General features: G+C 42.2%; 1 protein-coding gene across 2 annotated transcripts; it reads right to left on the minus strand.

The window, feature by feature from the left end:
- Positions 1-1,841: 1,841 nt before the first annotated feature.
- Positions 1,842-23,275, minus strand: acss1 (acyl-CoA synthetase short chain family member 1). 2 transcript variants are annotated; one of them, XM_055902111.1, is made up of 14 exons: positions 22,730-23,275; positions 22,351-22,447; positions 20,415-20,614; positions 18,503-18,678; positions 17,494-17,646; positions 16,493-16,640; positions 15,478-15,615; positions 14,911-15,003; positions 13,806-13,918; positions 9,846-9,972; positions 4,332-4,459; positions 4,103-4,166; positions 3,468-3,589; positions 1,842-3,130 (listed from the first exon to the last, which is right to left on the minus strand). In XM_055902111.1, exons 1-14 carry the CDS (start codon positions 23,088-23,090, stop codon positions 2,951-2,953), a joined length of 2,100 nt encoding a protein of 699 aa, XP_055758086.1. In that variant the 5' UTR covers positions 23,091-23,275; the 3' UTR covers positions 1,842-2,950. The 2 variants fall into 2 exon arrangements, with proteins under 2 accessions (XP_055758086.1, XP_055758087.1); XM_055902112.1 differs by lacking the exon at positions 22,351-22,447 and having other exon boundaries at positions 22,730-22,817.

Here is a 23,275-nt window from a genome sequence, read left to right on the forward strand (position 1 = left end):
TAAACGGATTGATCACATCACACAGATGAATAACAGAACACACACAGGCTTTTTGATAGTGCAACCCTAAGTAACAGTACAGATGAAAAATGATCAGGCCTACTGTAGAAATTATTGTTGAAAGAAAGTCTAGGTTGGAAGTGTTGCTGTTAAAATACAATACATATTTTTTATTCTGAACTGGAATAAACTGATTGATCACATTACACACAGTCCTTTTCTGGTCTATATCTGTGTGATGTGATCAATCAGTTTATTCCAGTTCAGAATAAAAAAAGATGTATTTGTATTTTAACAGCAACATGCCTATGCTGGGCTCTGTTTTTAACAGTGCAACACAGAGGTCATGCTCAGCCTTGAAACTGTTTCTGTACTTGTTTTTAAGTATGTCAGAGTTGAGAACCCTGACTCACATTGGTATGTGGTGCGAAACTGGACCAGAACATCTACTGCTTTCTCAGTCAGGCAGGAGACCGCTTCCTGTTGTAGATGAGCAACCCCCGAACTGTGTGTGTTTGCCTCAAAAAGTATCTTGCTTCAATCAGTTTATTCCAGTTATTATTATTGTATTTTAACAGCAACAGTTCCAGCCTAGACTAGTTTTCAACAATAATTTCTACAGTAAGATGTACTGTAGGCCTGATTATTTTTCATCTTCATCTGTACTGTTACTTAGGGTTGCACTATCAGTAGCTAGCTTGCTTTGGCGAATGTTAGCTATTTGCTGTGTACAAGGCCAGGGGATTGTTTGAAAGAGAAACTCACATCTACTACTATGAGAGTTAGTTAGTACTCCCTTATTTCTGCTTATCATCACCTGGTATAAAATGACAACAATGCCTTGCTAGCTGACTTACTTTTCCACTGTCGAGGCACTGTTTCCTGAAGCATTCTGCCCTGTTCTGAAAGAACTTCCTCGGTTTACCATCATGCTGTGGATGTTTTATTAATTTGTTCGTTATGCGAGACTCATTACTAACCACTTCCACACACAAAACACATTGTGGACGCTCCTCGTTATAAGTGTGTATGAAAGAGAGAGAAACTCGTCGCTGTATATGCGTTCCATGACAATTGAGCGCAGTCTGGTTTTGTAGCTAGCATCTATTTGGTGACAGCGGTGTGGGAATGACAAGTCAGTGGCTGACAGCGCATAATCTGCCGCTTGAACGACAGCGCTGCATCGTGTGTGTCGCGGAGTAATCTTCAAGAAAACTGCAGAAAAAAAGATCCGGTAAACCGCGAATTACACTGGCATCTCCCTCTCACTCTCGCGCAGCTGCCAAACTGAGCAGAGACCGCTGCTTAAGCAGAAAGCGCCCTGAACAGAGAGCGCAGATGCACTTAGCCAAAGCAATTCCTGTAATTAATGAAACAATTATACATTTACACTAACACGTCGCGATCCACCATTAACTGGTCCGCGACCCATACTTTACTTTAAGAAAGGCTGTTTTATGATGATTGTGCAAATTGTCACATTTCTCTGGGGCCACAACTCAACAACGCGCACCACTCCGCAAAATGTGTCCATTGATTGAAACAAAACACCGGTATGCTAGAGTTTGTTTACATTATCTGCTCAAAAATTCGCGCAACACTGTAAATAACTAAATAAGAAGATCTAAATGTATATTTTCATGAAACTGATTGAGATCAAATGGTTGGCATGCAGATTGCAGATATGTATTTATACCAGCAGGGACTGGAGTTGTTTTGTTGCGGAGAAGTCGTTTCCTCCACTGCATATGTGTAACTGTAAAACATTTAATGTCATGGAATTGCTGAACAAAAAAGATTGTTTATGTCAGTTAATATAATCACTAATAAAGACTGCGAAATAGTTCTTCGATATTTTATTCCGTATATATGCGATACATATACAACAGCAATTGACAAGGCAAAAAAACAGTGCTCTTTTTTGTTAGTTGCTTTATTTTTTGTAAGAATTTACAACGTAAAGTCAATTAATTCTGTTATAATTTCAAAATGGCATTGATATTATAAAGAATTAATCTGGAAAAAAAGTTAATTCTCAAGTAAATGTTTCAATCAAGTGAACACGTCCTTGAGCAATTTATTTTTATTTCATAACATTTGTTTAAATGGGACCTTTATAAAGATAACATATATAAAACACCATTATTCTGGATGAATTATTCATAATTCATTACAGCACCTTTTCTTATTTAAAAGATGTACTATGCAGAAATCGCTTCGCCATTTCCTGGTTGCTAAATTTCTAATTGTTCGCCTAATTTCAGTTGATGTGACAAAACAAGCAGGTATAGTGTAGAGTAATTTTACCATCAAACCCCTGTGAAATATATTTGTAATAAAAAATATATTGTATTTTCAGCTGTTTGAAGCTGGTGTACAAAAATGAAAGTTAAAAGACCCAAAAACGAAATTTAAGAAGGGGAAGCATAGAAATAGCGCACAAAGAACAGATCTACCACTTCTTAGACTTGCATATTGCAGCTTTAAAGAGAACTGCCTTTAAAAAGCAAGAATCCATTTGAAAACTGCATATGTGGCATCTATGTGAGTAAGAAACAGTTATTCTAGTGTCAAAATTGACTACCAAGTGTAAATCTGATAATTTTGTTCATAAACTCAGTCTCTTCTAAAACAGAGTTTGGAACATCCGTGCATCACAACAGGTAAATAAATGAAGGTTGTGTTTTGATTTTAAAATGTCCATTGGCCTACTAACATGGGTTGAACAACGGTCAGGAAACATACATCCCAGACTGTATCTATCTTGAGTGTCTTGTGTCTTATATAAATGAGCCATACATAGTGAACAACTGAAGGACTGTGGTCATAAAACTAACTCCGCTTCAGCACAGTATAAAATTCAGAATGGAGTGAGTGAAGTGAGCTGTTACTCAAGTGACCAGTGCCAAGTTGCCAACACAACATCTTAGCAGTGATAAAGCCTACTTCATTATTTATTCTGAGATGTCAGGCTCTTGTACTGAGCATAGGCCTTGATGATCTCTGAAACAACAGATGGGTCATCCAGAGTGGACACATCGCCCAGGTCTCCTGTCTGCTCCATAGCCACCTTCCGCAGGATTCTCCTCATGATCTTCCCAGAGCGTGTCTTGGGAAGTCTCTTCACTACCTGAAAGAGGTCAAACGACAGATAGATGAAAGAAACCATCTATTATTAGTTTAAAACAAATGCCATTTCCATATAATAGGATCTTCAACAATAGCAATTTTACATACTGCCTTGAATAACAGGAATGCACAGTTTAGTAACCACAAACAGTGTGAATGTCCTCACCAGAAAGTGGTCGGGGACAGCATACTTTGTTATCTTAGTGGCCCCAGACCTCTCAGATCTTTAACGACTGCTGTCTGGTTCAGGGCATATACTAGGATCTTCAACAACAGCAGTTTTACATACTAACATAAATGCACAGTTTAGTAACCACAAGCAGCATGAATATCCTCACCAGAAAGTGGTCAGGGACAGCATACTTTGCTATCTTAGTGGCCACCAGGCCTCTCAGCTCTTTAACGACTGCTGTGTGGTTCAGGGAAGGGTCTTCTTTCAAAACCACAAAGGCAAAGGGAACTGTTGTACAAGGGAAGGAAAACATGCAACAAAGCGTTGATAGAATGTACCAATAACTATGAATTAATTGCAAGTTGTAAATAAACTTCAATGCACTTGATAGTCATATAGATGTACACATATGTAATTTCAGTGTACATAGATATATACATATGTAATTTCAGTGTACATAGATATATTCATATGTAATTTTATCAATCTTGATCTTCTTTTGGTTAGTATGTGGGTTGGTTTATTCTCATGAAGAACACCACATATATTACACTAGTATTGACACACCTGAAGGCTAGTGCCTATTCCACTAAAGGGGAACAGTGGCTAGATTCAAGGAGAGAGTTGACTCAAAGCTAAGAAGCTTTCCATTTCCTGGTGTACTGTTATTCAACGGTTTAGAAGCCATTTCAAAGCTCCAGAAATATCCAATTCACATACAGACTGTAAAAAATGTGTATTGTGCATGTTAATGTGGGATGATAGAGGTTTTGCACTGTATGTCTATATTCTTATTCTTACCCTCTCCTTTGATATCATGGGAAATACCAATCACCGCAGTCTCAGGAACGGCTGGGTGTTCATCCTAAAAGACAGAAGACAACCATTCAAGAAATGTATAAGAAATCCCCATTGACAACAACAGTACAGTGACTCTTTCACATAATCATGATATTGATTTTATTAGTGAGTCAATTGAACATAGAGCTGCCATTTATATAACAAATAGGCTAGGTGTGTTAGTTCTTACCAAGGCATCCTCAATTTCAGCAGTACCCAATCGGTGGCCACTAATGTTGATAACATCATCCATACGCCCAGTTATCTGATAGTAGCCTTCTTTAGACCGATATGCTCCATCCCCAGTGAAGTAAAGACCTGGAATAGAATCAACTCCAAAGCTCACCCTTGGGTAATAAACAGTGACCTAAGGTCTCTCAGTAATCGTTATCTTAACATTGTCAACACTGTTTGCCATGTTAGACAAATATACTGGTATTATTTTTTAGCCCTGCTATCACAAATCAAATTTGATTGGTCACATACACATATTTGCAGATGTTATTCGCAGGTGCAGCGAAATGCTTATGTTTCTAGCTCCAACAGGGCAGTAATACCTAACAATACAAAACAATACACACAAATTTAAATAAAGGAATTAAGAAATATCAGAATTAACAATGAATCCAAAATATAAATATACTGTATATACTGAGTAATAAATAAATAAATAAAGGTGTGTAAAGCAGTAGTTATATAGGATGAGCCTAGACTAGAATAAAGTATATAAACTCAGCAAAAAAAGAAATGTCCCTTTTTCAGGACCCTGTCTTTCAAAGATAATTAGTAAAAATCCAGATCTTCATTGTAAAAGGTTTAAACACTGTTTCCCATGCTTGTTCAATGAACTATCAACAATTAATGAACATGCACCTGTGGAACGGTCGTTAAGACACTAACAGCTTACAGACGGTAGGCAATTAAGGTCACAGTTATGAAAACTTAGGACTCTAAAGAGGCCTTTCTACTGACTCTGAAAACACCAAAAGAAAGATGCCCAGGGTCCCTGCTCATCTGCGTGAATGTGCCTTAGGCATGCTGCAAGGAGGCATGAGGACTGCAGATGTGGCCAGGGCAATAAATTGCAATGTCTGTACTGTGAGACGCCTAAGACAGCGCTACAGGGAGACAGGACGGACAGCTGATCGTCCTCGCAGTTGATGACCACATGTAACACCACCTGTACAGAATCGGTACATCCGAACATCACACCTGCGCAACAGGTACAGGATGGCAACAACAACTGCCCGAGTTACACCAGTAACGCACAATCCCTTCATTAGTGCTCAAACTGTCCGCAATAGGCTGAGAGAGGCTGGACTAAGGGCTTGTAGGCCTGTTGTAAGACAGGTCCTCACCAGACATCACCGGCAACAACATCGCCTATTGGCACAAACCCACCATCGCTGGACCAGACAGGACTGGCAAAAAGTGCTCTTCACTGACGAGTCGCGGTTTTGTCTCACCAGGGGTGATGGTCGGATTAGCGTTTATCGTCGAAGGAATGAGCGTTACACCGAGGCCTGTACTCTGGAGCGGGATCGATTTGGAGGTGGACGGTCTGTCATGGTCTGGGGCGCTGTGTCACAGCGTCATTGGACTGAGCTTATTGTCATTGCAGGCAATCTCAACACTGTGCGTTACAGGAAAGACATCCTCCTCCCTCATGTGGTACCCTTCCTGTAGGCTCATCCTGACATGACCCTCCAGCATGACAATGCCACCAGCCATACTGCTCATTCTGTGTGTGATTTCCTGCAAGACAGGAATGTCAGTGTTCTGCCATGGCCAGCGAAGAGCCCGGATCTCAATCCCATTGAGCTTCTCTGGGAGATGTTGGATTGGAGGGTGAGGGCTAGGGCCATTCCCCACAGAAATGTCCTGGAACTTGCAGGTACCTTGGTGGAAGAGTGGGGTAACATCTCACAGCAAGAACTGGCAAATCTGGTGCAGTCCACGACGGGGAGATGCACTGCAGTACTTAATGCAGCTAGTGACTACTCCAGATACTGACTGTTACTGTTGATTTTTACCCCCCCCCCCCATACAGCCCGACATGATGCTCTCAATGGTGCATCTGTAAAATATTGTGAGGGTCTTGGGGTGCCAAGCCAAATTTCTTCAGCCTCCTGAGGTTCTTCACCAAACTGTCTGTCTGAAATTTACCATTTCAGGTTGTCAATGATGTGCACACCGAGGAACTTGACAATTTTCACCCTCTCAACTGCTGCCCCGTCAATGTGGATGGGGTCGTGCTCTCTCTGCTGTCTCCTGAAGTCCACGATCATCTCCTTAGTTATGTTGACGTTGAGGGAGAGGTTATTTTCCTAGCACCACTCCACCAGGGCCCTCACCTCCTCTTTGCCACTGAAGATTGCTATCTACCATTTTCATATTGATTTCACTATGAAAAAAAACGAAAACTATTTTCTATAGCTATAGACTTCTGTAACGTTAAAAGCATTGGTTTCATGCATGTTAACATTAGAAGCCTCCTCCCTACGTTTGTTTTATTCACTGCTTTGACACACTCCGCAAACCCGGATGTCCTAGCCGTGTCTGAATCCAGGCTTAAGAAGGTCACCAAAAATCCAGAAATTTCCATTGCTAGCTATAACATTTTCTGAGAAGATAGAACTGCCAAAGGGGGCGGAGGTGCAATCTACTGCAGAGATAGCCTGCAGAGTTCTGTCATACTATCCAGGTCTGTGCCAAAACAATTCGAGCTACTTTTAAAAATCCACCTTTCCAGAAACAAGTCTCTCACCGTTGCTGCTTGTTATAGACCCCTCTCTGCCGCCAGTTGTGCCCTGGACACCATATGTGAATTGATCGCCCCCCATCTGTCTTCAGAGTTCGTACTGTTAGGTGACCTAAACTGGGACATGCTTAACACCCCGGCCGTCCTACAATCTAAGCTAGATGCCCTCAATCTCACACAAATCATCAAGGAACCTACCAGGTACAACCCTAAATCCGAAACCATGGCCACCCTCTTAGATATCATCCTGACCAACCTGCCCTCTAAATACACCTCTCCTGTCTTCAACCAGGATCTCAGCGATCACTGCCTCATTGCTTGTGTGCGTACTGGGTCCGCGGTTAAACGACCACCCCTCATCACTGTCAAACGCTCCCTGAAACACTTCAGCGAGCAGGCCTTTCTAATCGACCTGGCCCGGGTATCCTGGAAGGATATTAACCTCATCCTGTCAGTAGAGGATGCCTGGTTGCTCTTCAAAAGTGCTTTCCTCTCCATCTTAAATAAGCATGCCCCATTCAAAAAATGTAGAACTAAGAACAGATATAGCCCTTGGTTCACCCCAGACTTGACTGCCCTGGACCAGCACAAAAACATCCTGTGGCGTTCTGCATTAGCATTGAGTAGCCCACGTGGTATGCAACTTTTCAGGGAAGTCAGGAACCAATATACTCAGTCAGTTAGGAAAGCTAAGGCTAGCTTTTTCAAACAGAGATTCCCTTCCTGTAGCACTAATTCCAAAATGTTTTGGGACACTGTACAGTCCATGGAGAATAAGAGCACCTCCTCCCAGCTGCCCACTGCACTGAGGATAGGAAACACTGTCACCACCGATAAATCTACAATAATCATAATAATTTCAATAAGCATTTTTCCATGGCTGGCCATGCTTTCCACCTGGCTACCCCTACCCAACATCTCAGCACACCCTGCAGCAACTTGCCCAACCCCCCACCCTCGCTTCTCCTTCACCCAAATCCAGACAGCTGATGTTCTAAAAGAACTGCAAAGTCTGGATCCCTACAAATCAGCTGGGCTAGACAATCTGGACCCTCTCTTTCTAAAATTATCCGCCAAAATTGTTGCAACCCCTATTACTAGCCTATTCAACCTCTCTTTCGTATCGTCTGAGATCCCCAAAGATTGGAAAGGTGCTGCGGTCATCCCCCTCTTCAAAGGGGAAGACACTCTAGACCCAAACTGCTATGGACCTAAATCCATCCTGCCCTGCCTTTCTAAAATCTTTGAAAGCCAAGTTAACAAACAGATCACCGACCATTTCGAATCCCACCATACCTTCTCCCCTATGCAATCTGGTTTCCGAGCTGGTCATGGGTGCACCTCAGCCACGCTCAAGGTCCTAAACGATATCATAACCGCCATCGATAAAAGGCAGTACTGTGCAGCCATCTTCATCGACCTGGCCAAGGCTTTCGACTCTGTCAATCACCACATCCTCATCGGCAGACTCAATAGCCTTGGTTTCTCAAATGATTGCCTCGCCTGGTTCACCAACTACTTCTCTGATAGAGTTCAGTGTGTCAAATCGGAGGGCCTGTTGTCCGGGCCTCTGGCAGTCTCTATGGGGGTGCCACAGGGTTCAGTTCTTGGGCCAACTCTCTTCTCTGTATAGATCAATGATGTCGCTCTTGCTGCTGGTGAGTCTCTGATCCACCTCTACGCAGACGACACCATTCTGTATACTTCTGGCCCTTCTTTGGACACTGTGTTAACAACCCTCCAGACGAGCTTCAATGCCATACAACTCTCCTTCCGTGGCCTCCAACTGCTTTTAAATGCTAGTAAAACTAAATGCATGCTCTTCAACCGATTGCTGCCTGCACCCTGCCGCCCGTCCAGCATCACTACTCTGGACGGTTCTGACCTAGAATATGTGGACAACTACAAATACCTAGGTGTCTGGTTAGGCTGTAAACTCTCTTTCCAGACTCACATTAAGCATCCCCAATCCAAAATTACATCTAGAATCGGCTTCCTATTTTGCAACAAAGCCTCCTTCACTCATGCCGCCAAACATACCCTCGTAAAACTGACTATCCTACCGATCCTTGACTTCGGTGATGTCATTTACAAAATAGCCCCCAACACTCTACTCAGCAAACTGGATGTAGTCTATCACAGTGCCATCTGTTTTGTCATCAAAGCCCCATATACCACCACTGCAACCTGTATGCTCTCTTGGCTGGCCCTCACTACATATCTGTCGCCAAACCCACTGGCTCCAGGTCATCTATAAGTCTTTGCTAGGTAAAGCCCCACCTTAGCTCACTTGTCACCATAGCAACACCCACCCGTAGCACGCGCTCCAGCAGGTATATTGCACTGGTCGTCCCCGCGGCCAACACTTCCTTTGGCTGCCTTTCCTTCCAGTTCTCTGCTGCCAATGACTGGAACGAATTGCAAAAATCTCTGAAGCTGGAGTCTTATATCTCCCTCCCTAACTTTAAGCATCAGCTGTCTGAGCAGCTTACTGATCACTGTACCTGTACACAGCCAATCTGTAAATAGCACACCCAACTACCTCATCCCCATATTATTACTTACACTCTTGCTTTTTTGCACCCCAGTATCTCTACTTGCCCATCATCATCTGCGCATCTATCACTCCAGTATAAATGCTAAATTGTAATTACTTTCGCCTCTAGGACCTATTTATTGCCTACCTCCCTACTCTTCTACATTTGCACCCACTGTACATAGATTTTTCTATTTTTATTTTATTTTGTGTTATTGACTGTACGTTTGTTTATGTGTAACTCTGTGTTGTTGTTTTTGCCACACTGATTTGCTTTATCTTGGCCAAGTCACAGTTGTAAATGAGAACTTGTTCTCAACTGGCCTACCTGGTTAAATAAAGGTGAAATAAAAAATATTTAAAAAATAGAGAGGAGCTTACAGGGAAACGGAATTAGGCCAACTCACCAGGATATGGTTTGAAGTATGCATCCACAAATCTCTTGTGGTCCCCAAAGATGGTCCTGGCCATTCCAGGCCATGGTTGGCCAATACAAAGGGCTCCACTGACATCATTTCCTGATATAGGCTTACCCTGTTGGTGATAAAAGGAAAATGAATCAAACATTTTAATAACTTATTAGGTTCTCTCACATTAAAACATTGGAATTAATAAAACTAATCAGTATAGAATGTAAACATAAACATTACAAGTGCATTTAGAAAAAAATCATGCAGCAAGCATGTCACAACAATAATAACAATAAGAATGTGTCTGTTCATAAAGATCAACCTCTAGAGTAAAACACATAGCTAACAACAATATATAGAAATTCAGTGCATGCAGGTCATACAGTACTGCGTGTAGATTTACTGTTTACTGAAATTACTAGTAAAAGACACGGAGAGGGGAAATTAAGTTTCGAGGTCACGTTACCACTCCAACAAAGCCCTGTAAATATGTTAATCAAGGAAAGGGAAGCATATGCTGGTTAGTTTTAATTGCAATGTGAAAGGCAGTAAGGCGGGTGTGACCCATCTACCACAGGGACACGTTGGTTCAAGCTTGAGGGATTTCTGGACTTAAAGATATCTCTGTCCTTAAGTCTCTCTGTTCTAAAGCTGTCAAGACTGGGACTAACTAGAGGCTCCACATGTCTAACGTACAGTACCTAGTGCTTTGAAATACCAGTTCAAATCAAAATCTAATTTTATTTGTCACATGCGCCAAACACAACTGGTGTTTACCGTGAAATGCTGGCTTAGCCCTTCCCAACGAGGCAGAGTTTTAAAATAATTATACAAATTAAATAGTAATAAAATGCACCAGAATGGAGCTATATACAGGGAGCACCAGTACCAGGTCAATATAGAGCTATATACAGGGAGTACCAATACCAGGTCAATGTAGAGCTATATACAGGGAGTAACAATACCAGGTCAATATAGAGCTATATACAGGGAGTACCAATACCAGGTCAATGTAGAGCTATATACAGGGAGTACCAATACCAGATTAATGTAGAGCTATATACAGGGAGTACCAATACCAGGTCAATGTAGAGCTATATACAGGGAGTAACAACAATACCAGATCAATGTAGAGATATATACAGGGAGCATCAATACCAGATCAATGTAGAGCTATATACAGGGAGTACCAATACCAGGTCAATGTAGAGCTATATACAGGGAGTACCAATACCAGGTCAATGTAGAGCTATATACAGGGAGTACCAATACCAGGTCAATGTAGAGCTATATACAGGGAGTACCAATACCAGATTAATGTAGAGATATATACAGGGAGTAACAATACCAGGTCAATGTAGAGCTATATACAGGGAGTAACAACAATACCAGATCAATGTAGAGCTATATACAGGGAGCATCAATACCAGATCAATGTAGAGCTATATACAGGGAGTACCAATACCAGGTCAATGTAGAGCTATATACAGGGAGCATCAATACCAGGTCAATGTGGAGCTATATACAGGGAGTACCAATACCAGGTCAATGTGGAGCTATATACAGGGAGTACCAATACCAGGTCAATGTAGAGCTATATACAGGGAGTAACAACAATACCAGATCAATGTAGAGCTATATACAGGGAGTACCAATACCAGGTCAATGTAGAGCTATATACAGGGAGTACCAATACCAGGTCAATGTAGAGCTATATACAGGGAGTAACAACAATACCAGATCAATGTGGAGCTATATACAGGGAGTACCAATACCAGGTCAATGTAGAGCTATATACAGGGAGTAACAACAATACCAGATCAATGTAGAGCTATATACAGGGAGCATCAATACCAGGTCAATGTAGAGCTATATACAGGGAGCATCAATACCAGGTCAATGTAGAGCTATATACAGGGAGTACCAATGCCAGGTCAATGTGAAGAGGTATGAGGTAGATATGTACATGAAGGCAGGTAAAGTGACTAGGCATCACGGTAGATAATAATAATAAGAGTAAAAATACATAACAGAGCAGTAGCAGCAAATGATGAGTGTAAAAGTGTGTGAGTGTGTGTGTGTGTGTGTAATGTGTACATGTGTTTGTGTTGTGTATGTGTGTGTGCGTATGTAGTGTATGTGAATGTGTGGGAGTGTCAAGGTAGTGTGTGTGAGTGAGTGTATATATGGTGTGTATATATAGTCTAGTGGGTGTGCGTAGGGTCAGTGCAAGATAGAGTCAGTGCAGATAGTTCTGGTACCATTTAATTTACTATTTAGAAGTCTGGCTATAGCAGTCTTATGGCTTGGGGGTAGAAGCGGTAGCAGAATGAATAGTCTATGACTTGGGTGGCTGGAGTCTTTGGCAATTTTTCAGGGATTCCTCTGACACCGCCTGGTATAGGGGTCCTAGATGTCATGGAGCTTGGCCCCGGTGATGTACTGGGATGTCCCTACCACCCTCTGTGGCACTTTGCGGTCAAGGGCGGTGCATTTGCCATACCAAGCGGTGATGCAGACAGTCACAATGCTCTCGATGGTGCAGCTATAGAACTTTTGGAGGATTTGAGGACCCATGCCAAATATTTTCAGCCTCTTGAGGGGGAAGAGGCGCTGCCATGCCTTTTTCACAACTGTGCGTGTGTGTGTGTGGACCATGTGAAGTCCTTAGTGATGTGTACGCCAATGAACTTGAAGCTCTCGACATGCTCCACAACAGCTCCGTCAATATGGATGGGGGCGTGCTTTCCCCTCTTTGTACTATAGTCCACGGTCAGCTCCTTGGTCTTACTGACATTGAGGGAGAGGTTGTCGTCCTCGCACCACACCGCTAAGTCTCTGACCTCCTCCCTGTAGGCTGACTCATCGCCTTTGGTGATCAGGACTCCACCGTCATGTCATCAGCAAACTTGATTGATAATGGTGTTGGAGTCATGCGTGGCCACGCAGTCATGGGTGAACAGGGAGTACAAGATGGAACTAAGCACACACCCCTGAGGGGCCCCCGTGTTTACGGTCAGTGTGGCGATGGTGTTGATGCCTACCTTCATCATCTGGGGCTGACCCGCCAGGAAGTACAGGATCCAGTAGCAGAGGGAGGGGTTCAGTCCCAGGGTCCCTAGCTTGGTGATGAGCTTGGAGGGAACTATGGTATTGAACTCTGAGCTGTAGTCTATGAACAGCAGTCTCCCATTGTTATTTCCCCTCTTGTCCAGGTGGGAGAGGGCAGTGTGAAGTGCAATTGAGATTGTGTCATCTATGGATCTGTTGGGGCGGTATGCAAATTGGAGTGGGTCTAGGGTGTCTGGGATGATGGTGTTGATGTGTGTCATGACCAGCCTTCAAAGCACTTCATCATTACAGATCTGAGTACTACAGGGTGGTAGTCATTTAGGCAGGTTACCTTGGAGCTCTTGGGAACCGGGACGAGGGTGGTCAGCTTGAAACATGTTGTGATTACAGACTGGGACAAGTAACGGTTGAAAATGTCTGTGAAGACACTAGCTAGCTGGTCTGTGCATGCTTTGAGAATGCACCCTGGTATTCCGCCGGCGGGCCTTGTGATTGTTAACCTGTTTTCAACTTTTGAACGGAGAACGAGGTCACACAGTTGAGGAGGGGAAGAGTGGAATTTCCTTGGAGCAGTTGGACATGATCCAGCTTGAATTGTTATACTTTTTATGGCTTCTGAAGAACGAGAGTCCAAAGTCCCAGAATGCCGTCAGAGGAGAATGCGGTAATACAACTGACTACATTTCACAAGGACTTGATTCACAAAAATGGAAGGTAAAACATTTAAGGTTGTGCCTTAATGATGAACATAGAAGAATTACATTTGATATTTTTCTCTTAAGTTTTCTCTTAAGTAAAATCTGTTTAAAAAAAATACAAATTGACCATTTCATTCTGAAAAAGCAAGAGAGTTGAATTGATTTGAATTCAGCACAGACAGATCACCTTCTCCTCCATGAGAACAGGCTGAATGCCAAAGAAGGGCCTCATGGCCATGGCCGGAACAATTTCAGCACCCTCTTCAGCTGGCCTTGGAGCAATACACACACCTCCCGTCTCTGGGGACAGAGAGGGAGAGAGGAGATGCATGGAGAAGTGTAATAAGGAGGGTTAAAGGGATGTGCAGCTGACATATTGGAGAGTAGTTGATATGTACTGCATTTGACCTAAGCCTGGCTGTACTACAGATTGTCTATGTTTTGCTGATGGGGAAGAGGGGTGAGGATTGAACCCCTGTGGCTATGGCAAATTAGTAATAAGTGATAATCACCTTAATAAAAAAGGAATTGCAGTACTGTACAAGAAAATTACACTTCATTTTGATATTAAGCCTTTGGAAGAACCCCACTCTCCAGCCCCCCTTAAAAGACTTAGCACATACGCCCATGGAGAAAACCCCAGAAAGTGATTTTTGAGGAATTAGGTCATGACCCTCCCCACTTCACTCCTGCCAGGCCCTCACTGGAGAGCCTCCTCCTGCTGGCGGTTGGGGGAGAAGGGGGTAAGTGTGTTGGGGGTGAGGGAGGGATTATTTTAATTCATTTTCAGTGCAGATGTACATTGTGCTCATCGCAAATTAGGGTTAAGCCACCAATAAACAGAGTATCAGACAGACTTATTGTCTAGATCAGCACAGAAACCACCATAACAAATCAAGATGTGCCTTAGAGGCCGAGCTTTCTCCTCCACCAGCATGCAACATCAGAGAACAGGCGTTAGCATTCATTTGATGCACAAAATAAGCTTGCTTTTCAAGTCATGATTGTCTCCTCCTTCTTACAAACATAACTTGACCTGATTTTATATGCCTTTGATAAGCCCTTTGTTCCATGTCATGTAATGTAGTGTATTATGTCCTACATGGTAGTGCAAAAGATGTCCTACATGGTAGTGCAAAAGATGTCCTACATGGTAGTGCAATAAAAAATATTAAACTCTTTAAAAGACTGAGGAGATTTTATAACGCACAATTAAGCTAAGGCAATTTAAAGTTGAAGCATTTACCACGTCAGACAACCTTGGCCAAGACATTCAGCCGCCCTGATGTTACCTGTCTGCCACCATGTATCCACTAGGGGGCATCTTCCATCTCCCACCACGTTGTAGAACCACTCCCATGCCTCGTGATTGATAGGCTCCCCCACTGCAAGAAGACAGGTACATTCAATACAGTACACCCAGCTCTGGGCACACTCAGAGTTAGTTTAAGATATTGTGAAATGTACTCTAGGCATAAACATTCTGTATTATTTAGATAATGGGCTACCTTTTTACTGATAGAGTATTTCAGTAATAAGACAATAATAATAAAGATATGAAATGCTTTGAACTGATATGACTTATGATAATGTTGGCCTATGAATGTGATGATAGCTATAGCCAAGAACTCTGAAAATGAATTGTTTATTAAGGTCATTGTAACACTGACAGGAATCACTGGAATCAAGTCAAGTTTCCATAATGCGCAAAGCCACTGACGTTGAATTTGTAATTGAGTTGCAGCTATGCAACTCAATTACACACAGAACCGTTGATCAGTTATTTAATTAATCTGGTAGGATCAACTGTGTGCTCATTGGCAAATTATTATGCAGGGGGCACTGATCTAGTCTCTCACCAGAGCCGAGGGTCTTGAGGGAGGACCTGTCGTACTTTTTTACCCAGCTCTCCTCATATTTCAGCAGCAGCCTGATGGCAGTGGGAGCACCGTAGAACTGGTTAATGCCCAGTCGCTGCACTGTTTCCCAGTATCGCCCTGAGGGAACAAAGACACGTGGTCATTATGGTAAAGGAATACACACGCACGCAAATATCAGCAAAATATATCCTTCCTGTTTCCATAACCCACTAAATAGTGACACAGAAACAAGAACAGGAAATGTCCTATTATGCCAAGGCTATAGAGGGCATTGGCCAATGTCATATCACTACAAAGTTTACAGCAAACCTTAAAAATTAACTTATAACACTTTGAAGCACTCCTTCAGTCAACAAGCCATGGTAATAAACAAAGATTAAAATTGTCATCAAGACAGTTAATGAGTCACTCAACACTAGAGAAATGCCAGCGAAGCCAGTTACAACTACAGTGATCCACTTTATTCACATTTCTAAGGTTTTCTTGTTGTTCCAAACACTACATATACAAGTTATCCACGTGTTATAGAAAGAAAAATATTGCGCATTACGGTAATAGTTATACATTAGTTCTAGCACACATAGCAACAGGACGTCTTAACACATGCATAAATAATAGAGAACTTCTAACTTGTCTATAAAAATAGAATCAAAAACAATAATGATTTTTGTCCCTTATTGCCCCTAGCCCAGTGAATAAGTATTCCAATACTGCCAAAAGCTGTGACACCCACCCAGCTGGTAACAAGTCACCTGGCTATCTCTCTGTGGATACGGCCCGTCTAACTCTATGACCTCTGGTAAAGAGAACAAGTGAGTAAAAGGCACCAGAAAAGAAAGGACAAACTTTAATGCTTGATGTCAAAGTCTCCTGCCAAAGTATCCTCTGTCTCAATGTAACAGTTGTAGACACATCTTAATGATTAATAGTGGATGATCATGTCAATCAGATATTGTCAGGGTGCAGCCCTTGTACTTGTACTGTTATAGCTCACCGGGGTCTGGGTACACAGGAGTGCTCTCAAAGAGGACAGTGGTGGCACCATTACACAGAGGACCATACACCACATAGCTATGACCAGTCACCCAGCCAATGTCTGCCACACAGCCAAACACATCGCCCGGATGGTAGTCGAAGACATACTGCAAGAACAAGAACACGTAAGGTTAGAGACAAGGTCCATTGAGCAATGCTGTACTTTTCCAGACAATGAAATCATCAAAATTACAAGATTGCGAAATTCTGACTAATTCTGGCTAACGCTTTCCCACACAACATGGCTGCCACATTGATAGTTCTCTGAGCAGAACTGCTCAACAGCCTGGCAACAGCAACAGGTCTCTCTTTGGCATGGTCCCAAGAGGCCCAGTCTGTTTCAGGGGGATACAGATATAAAGCAGCTTTGTCTGTTATTTGAATCTAAACAGCCAACATGCCAAAAAGAGACAGTGCGAGCAATTGCCAAACGTCTGTTTGAGTCTGAGCTGGTAAGCTACTTAGAAATTAGCAGCACATCTCGTGCAGATTCATAGCTGTGTTTTCATTCTATTATTATCACTAACATCATGTAAGCTTTGTGTCTGTAAATCCCACCAAGCACAACATGCTCACCAGCATCGAAAAGCAGGGAGAAAACAGATGTTTTTATTTGTCAGTCAAATGGGGCTAATTTTGACCCAGAATATGGAATGCGGCTTCTCTCACAAAAGGGGAACACTGAATTCATTGTTCTGATCTAAGCTATGCCAAACCATGTGGCAGAATATATATATTGTTCAAACTGCCCTGTCGGTAGCCCCCTTTCTGTAGCCCTCATCAAAACATTCTCAGACAACACAGTAATTGGGCCTTCCTCCTCCTTTTATAGTTGGTTGTATTTATCAGCTAAACAAATGCATATTTTCTGCCACATCACCATTTTAAGGAAGGCACCATACCTGCATTTTCTTCTCTGAAGTAAGAAGTATTCCGTAGAGGGGTTAACTGAAGACATACCTGGTGAGTCAGTGCAGCATAGAGCAGATAGCCAGCCTGTGTGTGGACAATGCCCTTGGGCTTGCCTGTACTGCCTGACGTGTGGAGCATAAAAAGCATCTCCTCACTGCCCATAGGCTCTGGAGCACACTGTGCAGACTCACTGGCCATCGCCTGAGACAGAGAGGAAAAGAGTGGGAGACTGGAGATATGGTTTGGTGATATGAATGTTTCTTGCAGTGGAATTACTAAATGGGGGCAAAAAAGTATTTAGTCAGCCACCAATTGTGCAAGTTCTCCCACTTAAAAAGATGAGAGAGGCCTGTAATTTTCATCATAGGTACACTTCAACTATGACAGAAAAAATGAGGGGAAAAAATCCAGAAAATCACATTGTAGGATTTTTTATGAATTTATTTGCAAATTATGGTGGAAAATAAGTATTTGGTCAATAACAAAAGTTTCTCAATACTTTGTTATATACCCTTTGTTGGCAATGACAGAGATCAAACGTTTTCTGTAAGTCTTCACAAGGTTTTCACACACTGTTGCTGTTTTTTTGGCCCATTCCTCCATGCAGATCTCCTCTAGAGCAGTGATGTTTTGGGGCTGTTGCTGTTGCTGGACTAAATACTTTTTTGCCCCACTGTAAATGCAGTGGAATTACACTTGATTTGCTTCAAGTTAAATGTGTGCTATGTCATCACGCCTAGTAGGTCTGTCTATGTACTTTGTTCAATGGTACTGTACACAGGTTGTTCTTAAAAACAAAACACCTCAAGGTGTTTAATCTCGTCAGTGACAATGGCAGATGAAATGACAGACAAATAAATAGATCTTTCATAACAGATATTAACATGACAGATAACATCGCAAAACGATTCTTTCAGTTCACCACTTCATCTGTGAGCAGAGCTTGGCTGCAATGCAAACTGATCCCGTTACAGGACTGCCACTGGCTTGTCCCGCTACTCAGACTCATTATTACCTTCTCCATGACACAATAAAAAGCATGAAGAACAAGTTTTACCTCCTCCAATGGGATGTCTAGTTTGCCCATGGGAGTTGGGTTAGTGGTCCTCTGGGCCACAAACACATGTTGGACAGTGGGGCAGTTCTTCACTGCAGCATCTACTGTAGGTTTCAGGTCTATGAACCGGCCTCCCCTCACACCTTGGTTACACGTGATCACAGCTTTACACTGGGCTGCAGGGAGATGGGGAACACAGTCTGAGAGGTCTGAGATCATGCGGACACATCCCTACACAGTCTAACTGAGAATATGAAGTACTTTGAGAAAATGCAAGCAGCTTATCACAATTTCAAGATGTCAATAGGCCTAATTGCTATCTGTTGGTTCTGTTTGAGGTATACACTGAGTGTACAAAACATTAGGAACACCTTCCAAATATTGAGTTCCACCCCATTTTGCCCTCAGAACAGCCTCAATTCGTCAGGACATGGACTCTACAAGCTTTCTACAGGGATGCTGGCCCAAGTTGACTCCAATGCTTCCTACAGCTGTGTCAAGTTGGCTGGCTGTCCTTTGGGTGGTGTACCATTCTTGATATACACAGGAAACTGTTTAAGGTCAAAAACACAACAGTGCTGCAATTCTTGACACACTCAAACCGGTGCGCCTGGCACCTACCACCATACCCCATTCAAAGGCACTTAAATCTTTTGCCTTGCCCATTCACCCTCTGAATGGCACACATACACAATCCATGTTTCAAGGCTTAAAAGTCCTTCTTTAACCTGTCTCCTCCCCTTCATGAAGTGGATTTAACAAGTGACATCAATAAAGGATCATAGCTTTTCCCTGGATTCACCTGGTCAGTTTATGTCATGGAAAGAACAGGTGTTCCTAATGTTTTGTACACTCAGTACTGTACTGTACATGTTATAAAGGTTTGAGATGACATGTTGCTCCTAGTTTTCTGTCTCATCCTTCAGTTTGTGTCCTAAACTGCTGGCCTTGTGTTTGATCTTTCTAAATTGGCCTGGTTTCTGTCTGACCGCAAAATGCAGCTTGAATTTAAACAACCCTTGCCTAGTCTCATGATGTTAGGAGCGTTTGAGTAAAACAGGTTAGTTTCTCACTGGAGTTAAGTTGGAAAAAAGGGGAGTAAACTTGATGACTGGTGTATCCCAGAAACAATGGCCAAGAGCATGTTCAATTTAAAAAATCTGACATTGCTCTATGCATAATGACTCACTTGGGAGTGCTGAGAACTTGGCAGCCATTCATTCAAGCCATTTTAGGGGTCATGGCCATTGGAACTATATCCTGTTTAACTATCAGACATTTATCCTGTGCCTTTGAATAGAAAAGCTGAAATTCCTGTAAACTCTATGAGTACGCTTTATTTAAAGGCGCAAAGCTTAAGTATTATGTCAGCTTTGTATGATTACAGATAACAACCTCGAAAATCTCTCATTTTTATTTTAACTTGAACAGCTGCATGCATGCACAATTGAAATGACCTTGTGCCCTTCCCTTGTGCCCTTCCCTTGTGTTCAGTCAACCATTCAAATGTCATGTTTGGGCTTTAAAGGGAGCATCTGTATACAAAACACAAACGTCCTTGAAATGCATTCTTCACTCCAGTATTAATGCTATATTGTAATTATTTTCGCCTCTAGGGCCTATTTATTGCCTACCTCCCTACTCTTCTACATTTGCACCCACTGTACATAGATTTTTCTATTTTTCTTTTCTTTTGTGTTATTGACTGTACATTTGTTTATGTGTAACTCTGTGTTGTTGTTTTTGTCACACTGCGTTGCTTCATCTTGGCTAGGTCGCAGTTGTAAATGAGAACTTGTTCTCAACTGGCCTACGTGGTTAAATAAAGGTGAAATTAAAATGTAAAACAATTGTGACCTAACATTTCTAAAGAGTTCATCTCAAACATGAGTCCAGGCCCAGTATCACTCACCATCCTGAATCCTCCCAGCCAGGGCCTCTGAGCTGAACCCAGCAAACACCACCGTGTGCACAGCACCGATACGAGCGCACGCAAGCATGGCAGCCACGGCGATGGGCGACACTGGCATATAAATGGCCACCCGGTCACCTTTGTTGACCCCATGCCTCTTCAGGGTGTTGGCTAGGCGGCAGGTAGTCTCAAGTAGCTCCCTTTAGAAAAGTTGTATAAAGTTCAGACAGAAGTTATTACTTGGAGCAGCAGTTACCTCAAATATTGTTGCGTATGTAAGTGTAACAGTATAACTTTAGTATGTCCCCTCGCCCCGACCCGGGCGCGAACCAGGGACCCTCTGCACACATCAACAACAGTCACCCACGAAGCGTCGTTACCCATCGCTCCACAAAAGCCAAGGGGCAACACTACTTGTAGGTTTCAGAGCAAGTGACGTAACTGATTGAAACGCTAGTAGCGCGTACCCGCTAACTAGCTAGCCATTTCACATCCGTTACATAAGTTAGTAAAGGTATGTATTCTGTATTGATTCCATGAAACACTATCTGAAGTGTACACTCTTAGGAAAAAAATTTGCTATCTAGAACCTAAAAGGCTTCTTCGGCTGTCTCCATAGGAGAAGGATTTGAAGAACCATTTTTGGTTCCCGGTAGAACCTATTTGGTTCCAGGTAGAACCTTTTTGGGTTCTATTTAGAAGCCTTTCCACAGAGGGTTCTACATGGAACCCAAAAGGGTTCTCCCATGGTGATAGCCGAATAAGTATTTTGTTGTAAAATGAGAGTCTTTGAGAACTACTTTGAATCCCTACTCCTTGCAATCCATATAGGAAGATGTATATTAGTGACTTTGAGGCTTCTTTGAGGCACTGAACAATGAATAACTCTGATTAATAATTTTTGGGAGCACTGAAATTACCTTCCAGTACACTTTCAGTTTCATGTCTAGTGAACGTTCAGTTGGACACCCCACAACTTCCTGTTTACATTCTGATCCAGGAAGCAGCTTTAGTCGTTATTGCAGAAAGGCCTCATTTTGAAATCTCACACTACCACCTTACACCATAACTGTGACACCCAACCAAAAATTATTTTGCAATTTCAACAGCGCTTCCTTATGATTTAGTCTCATCAACAATAAAGTACATATGGTGTCTCATTCATAATATAAATTGTAATGGGAGTATTTAAGCCTTCATGATTTGCTGATTGTTGTAACACAGGACATCATTGAAAAAGAGACTCTGGTATCAATTGGTATTACTTGTATCAATAAAGGTTAAATGTTATGCTCTTTATGTACTATACAACATTAAAGTTAACAATATATCCATGCATATCCAGAACATGGTTCTTATCCAGTTCTTCTTTGGCACAGCTGAACATCTCACTGTGCATATCTAGAGAACAATTTGGAATATTGTAAATATTTAGATATTACTGCTGAATCTCTGCCATGTTTCCTCCTACCCTTTACAGTATAGCATAAACTAAAAAAAACAGAACCTAACATGGATACTTGACAGAGGACAAGATTATGTTTTTACAGGATACAGATGTAGGATCTTAATTTGATTACCCTGTTGCAGGAAAACGTCCTGCACATGTTCAACCTGTAGTGTATTTGAGGTTCAAAATTCACATTTCCTGTTGCCGCAGGATTATTTTCATGCTGTAGCAAACTGGCTGAGATGAAGATCCTACATCTGGAGGCAATCATCTCTGGTTAACACCAGTGTGGAATGTGAAGTATGTTGGTTTTATACCTCCTACTCTGTTGCACAGATCAGTATAGATTTCAGCTCCTCTGCTGAATGATGTGGACACGTTCATTCAGATAACTCATCTACATCATATCTCAAGCTTTCCAAGATAAGCGTTACGTTATAATAGTCCCCCACCCTGTCGAAGGTCCTTGCATAGGCATGAACTTACCTATAGGTGATCTTTACCTCCGTCCCAGGTTCATCCCTCTCCCAGACCAGGGCGACTCTGTCAGGATGCTTGGCAACATGCACATCCAAACAATTCACTGCCAATTAAATGGATGAATGGATGAACTAATGTAACTTACTGTCCAGTATTCGGGGGGCTGTCCAGTAAGCATAATGTACATTAAACATAGTTCGCAAACCTGAACAAGATCCACACAAACAAAAACAATATCAACTTAATCCTAGAAGAAAATAAGTCTTGAGCACGCACTTCCAGTCTATGTAGAATACTGAGTAAATGCTGTTATGCAATGGGGTAGTAAATATTTACGGTGTAGCCAATAATAATAATAATAATAATAGGGGATGGCAATTCTTACCAGAAACGTTCAACTGTCCCCCAAGAAACCAATTGATTTTCCCACTAGTAATTTCGCAGTCCCTCACTTGATCGAATGGTTTATTCCATGTAAGCCTCTCTTTAGCAATTGATCCCCAAAATGTTTCCGGATCTTTCACAGACAATTCGTATAACTCCTTGTATGACCATCCAGCGAGATTTGAGCTCAAGTGCGGTGTCAAGTTCGTGTTCCTATCGCCGATGCTGGAGACTGTTCGCCTCTGACACTGAACAGGTTTCAGAGAGGTCAATAAAATTCTCTTTCGGTAGCTGCCGTTTTTGAAGTATACACTGGCTCTATTTATTATATGTATCAAACTCACGTTTTTATGTGCAGCCATTTTCTGCTCCCCTGCTGCACGCAGAACTTGACCAGAGCCGGATCCTTTTCTTTCGAGTTTCCTTGGGTGGTACAGAAAGGGTGGGAACAAGTCGTTGATGAAAATGTATTTTGTGAAGTTCAGTGTTCATGACAGAGGACAGTTAGTTTCAGCCCTCGCTAAAGTGTATCTTAGCCCACTGTTTC

This window comes from Salvelinus fontinalis, chromosome 37 (assembly GCF_029448725.1).
Source record: "Salvelinus fontinalis isolate EN_2023a chromosome 37, ASM2944872v1, whole genome shotgun sequence".
NCBI lineage: Eukaryota > Metazoa > Chordata > Actinopteri > Salmoniformes > Salmonidae > Salvelinus > Salvelinus fontinalis.

What these genes read in the sequence shown, in the direction of transcription:
- acss1 (XM_055902111.1), bottom strand. Translation starts at nt 23,090, where the DNA reads ATGGCTGCACATAAAAACGTGAGTTTGATACATATAATAAATAGAGCC. An exon ending in CCTCAAGACCCTCGGCTCTG is followed by an intron (nt 15,004 to 15,477) that starts GTGAGAGACTAG and finishes GTCTTCTTGCAG; the next exon opens with TGGGGGAGCCTATCAATCAC. An exon ending in CTGTCCCTGACCACTTTCTG is followed by an intron (nt 3,131 to 3,467) that starts GTGAGGATATTC and finishes GACCTCTTTCAG; the next exon opens with GTAGTGAAGAGACTTCCCAA.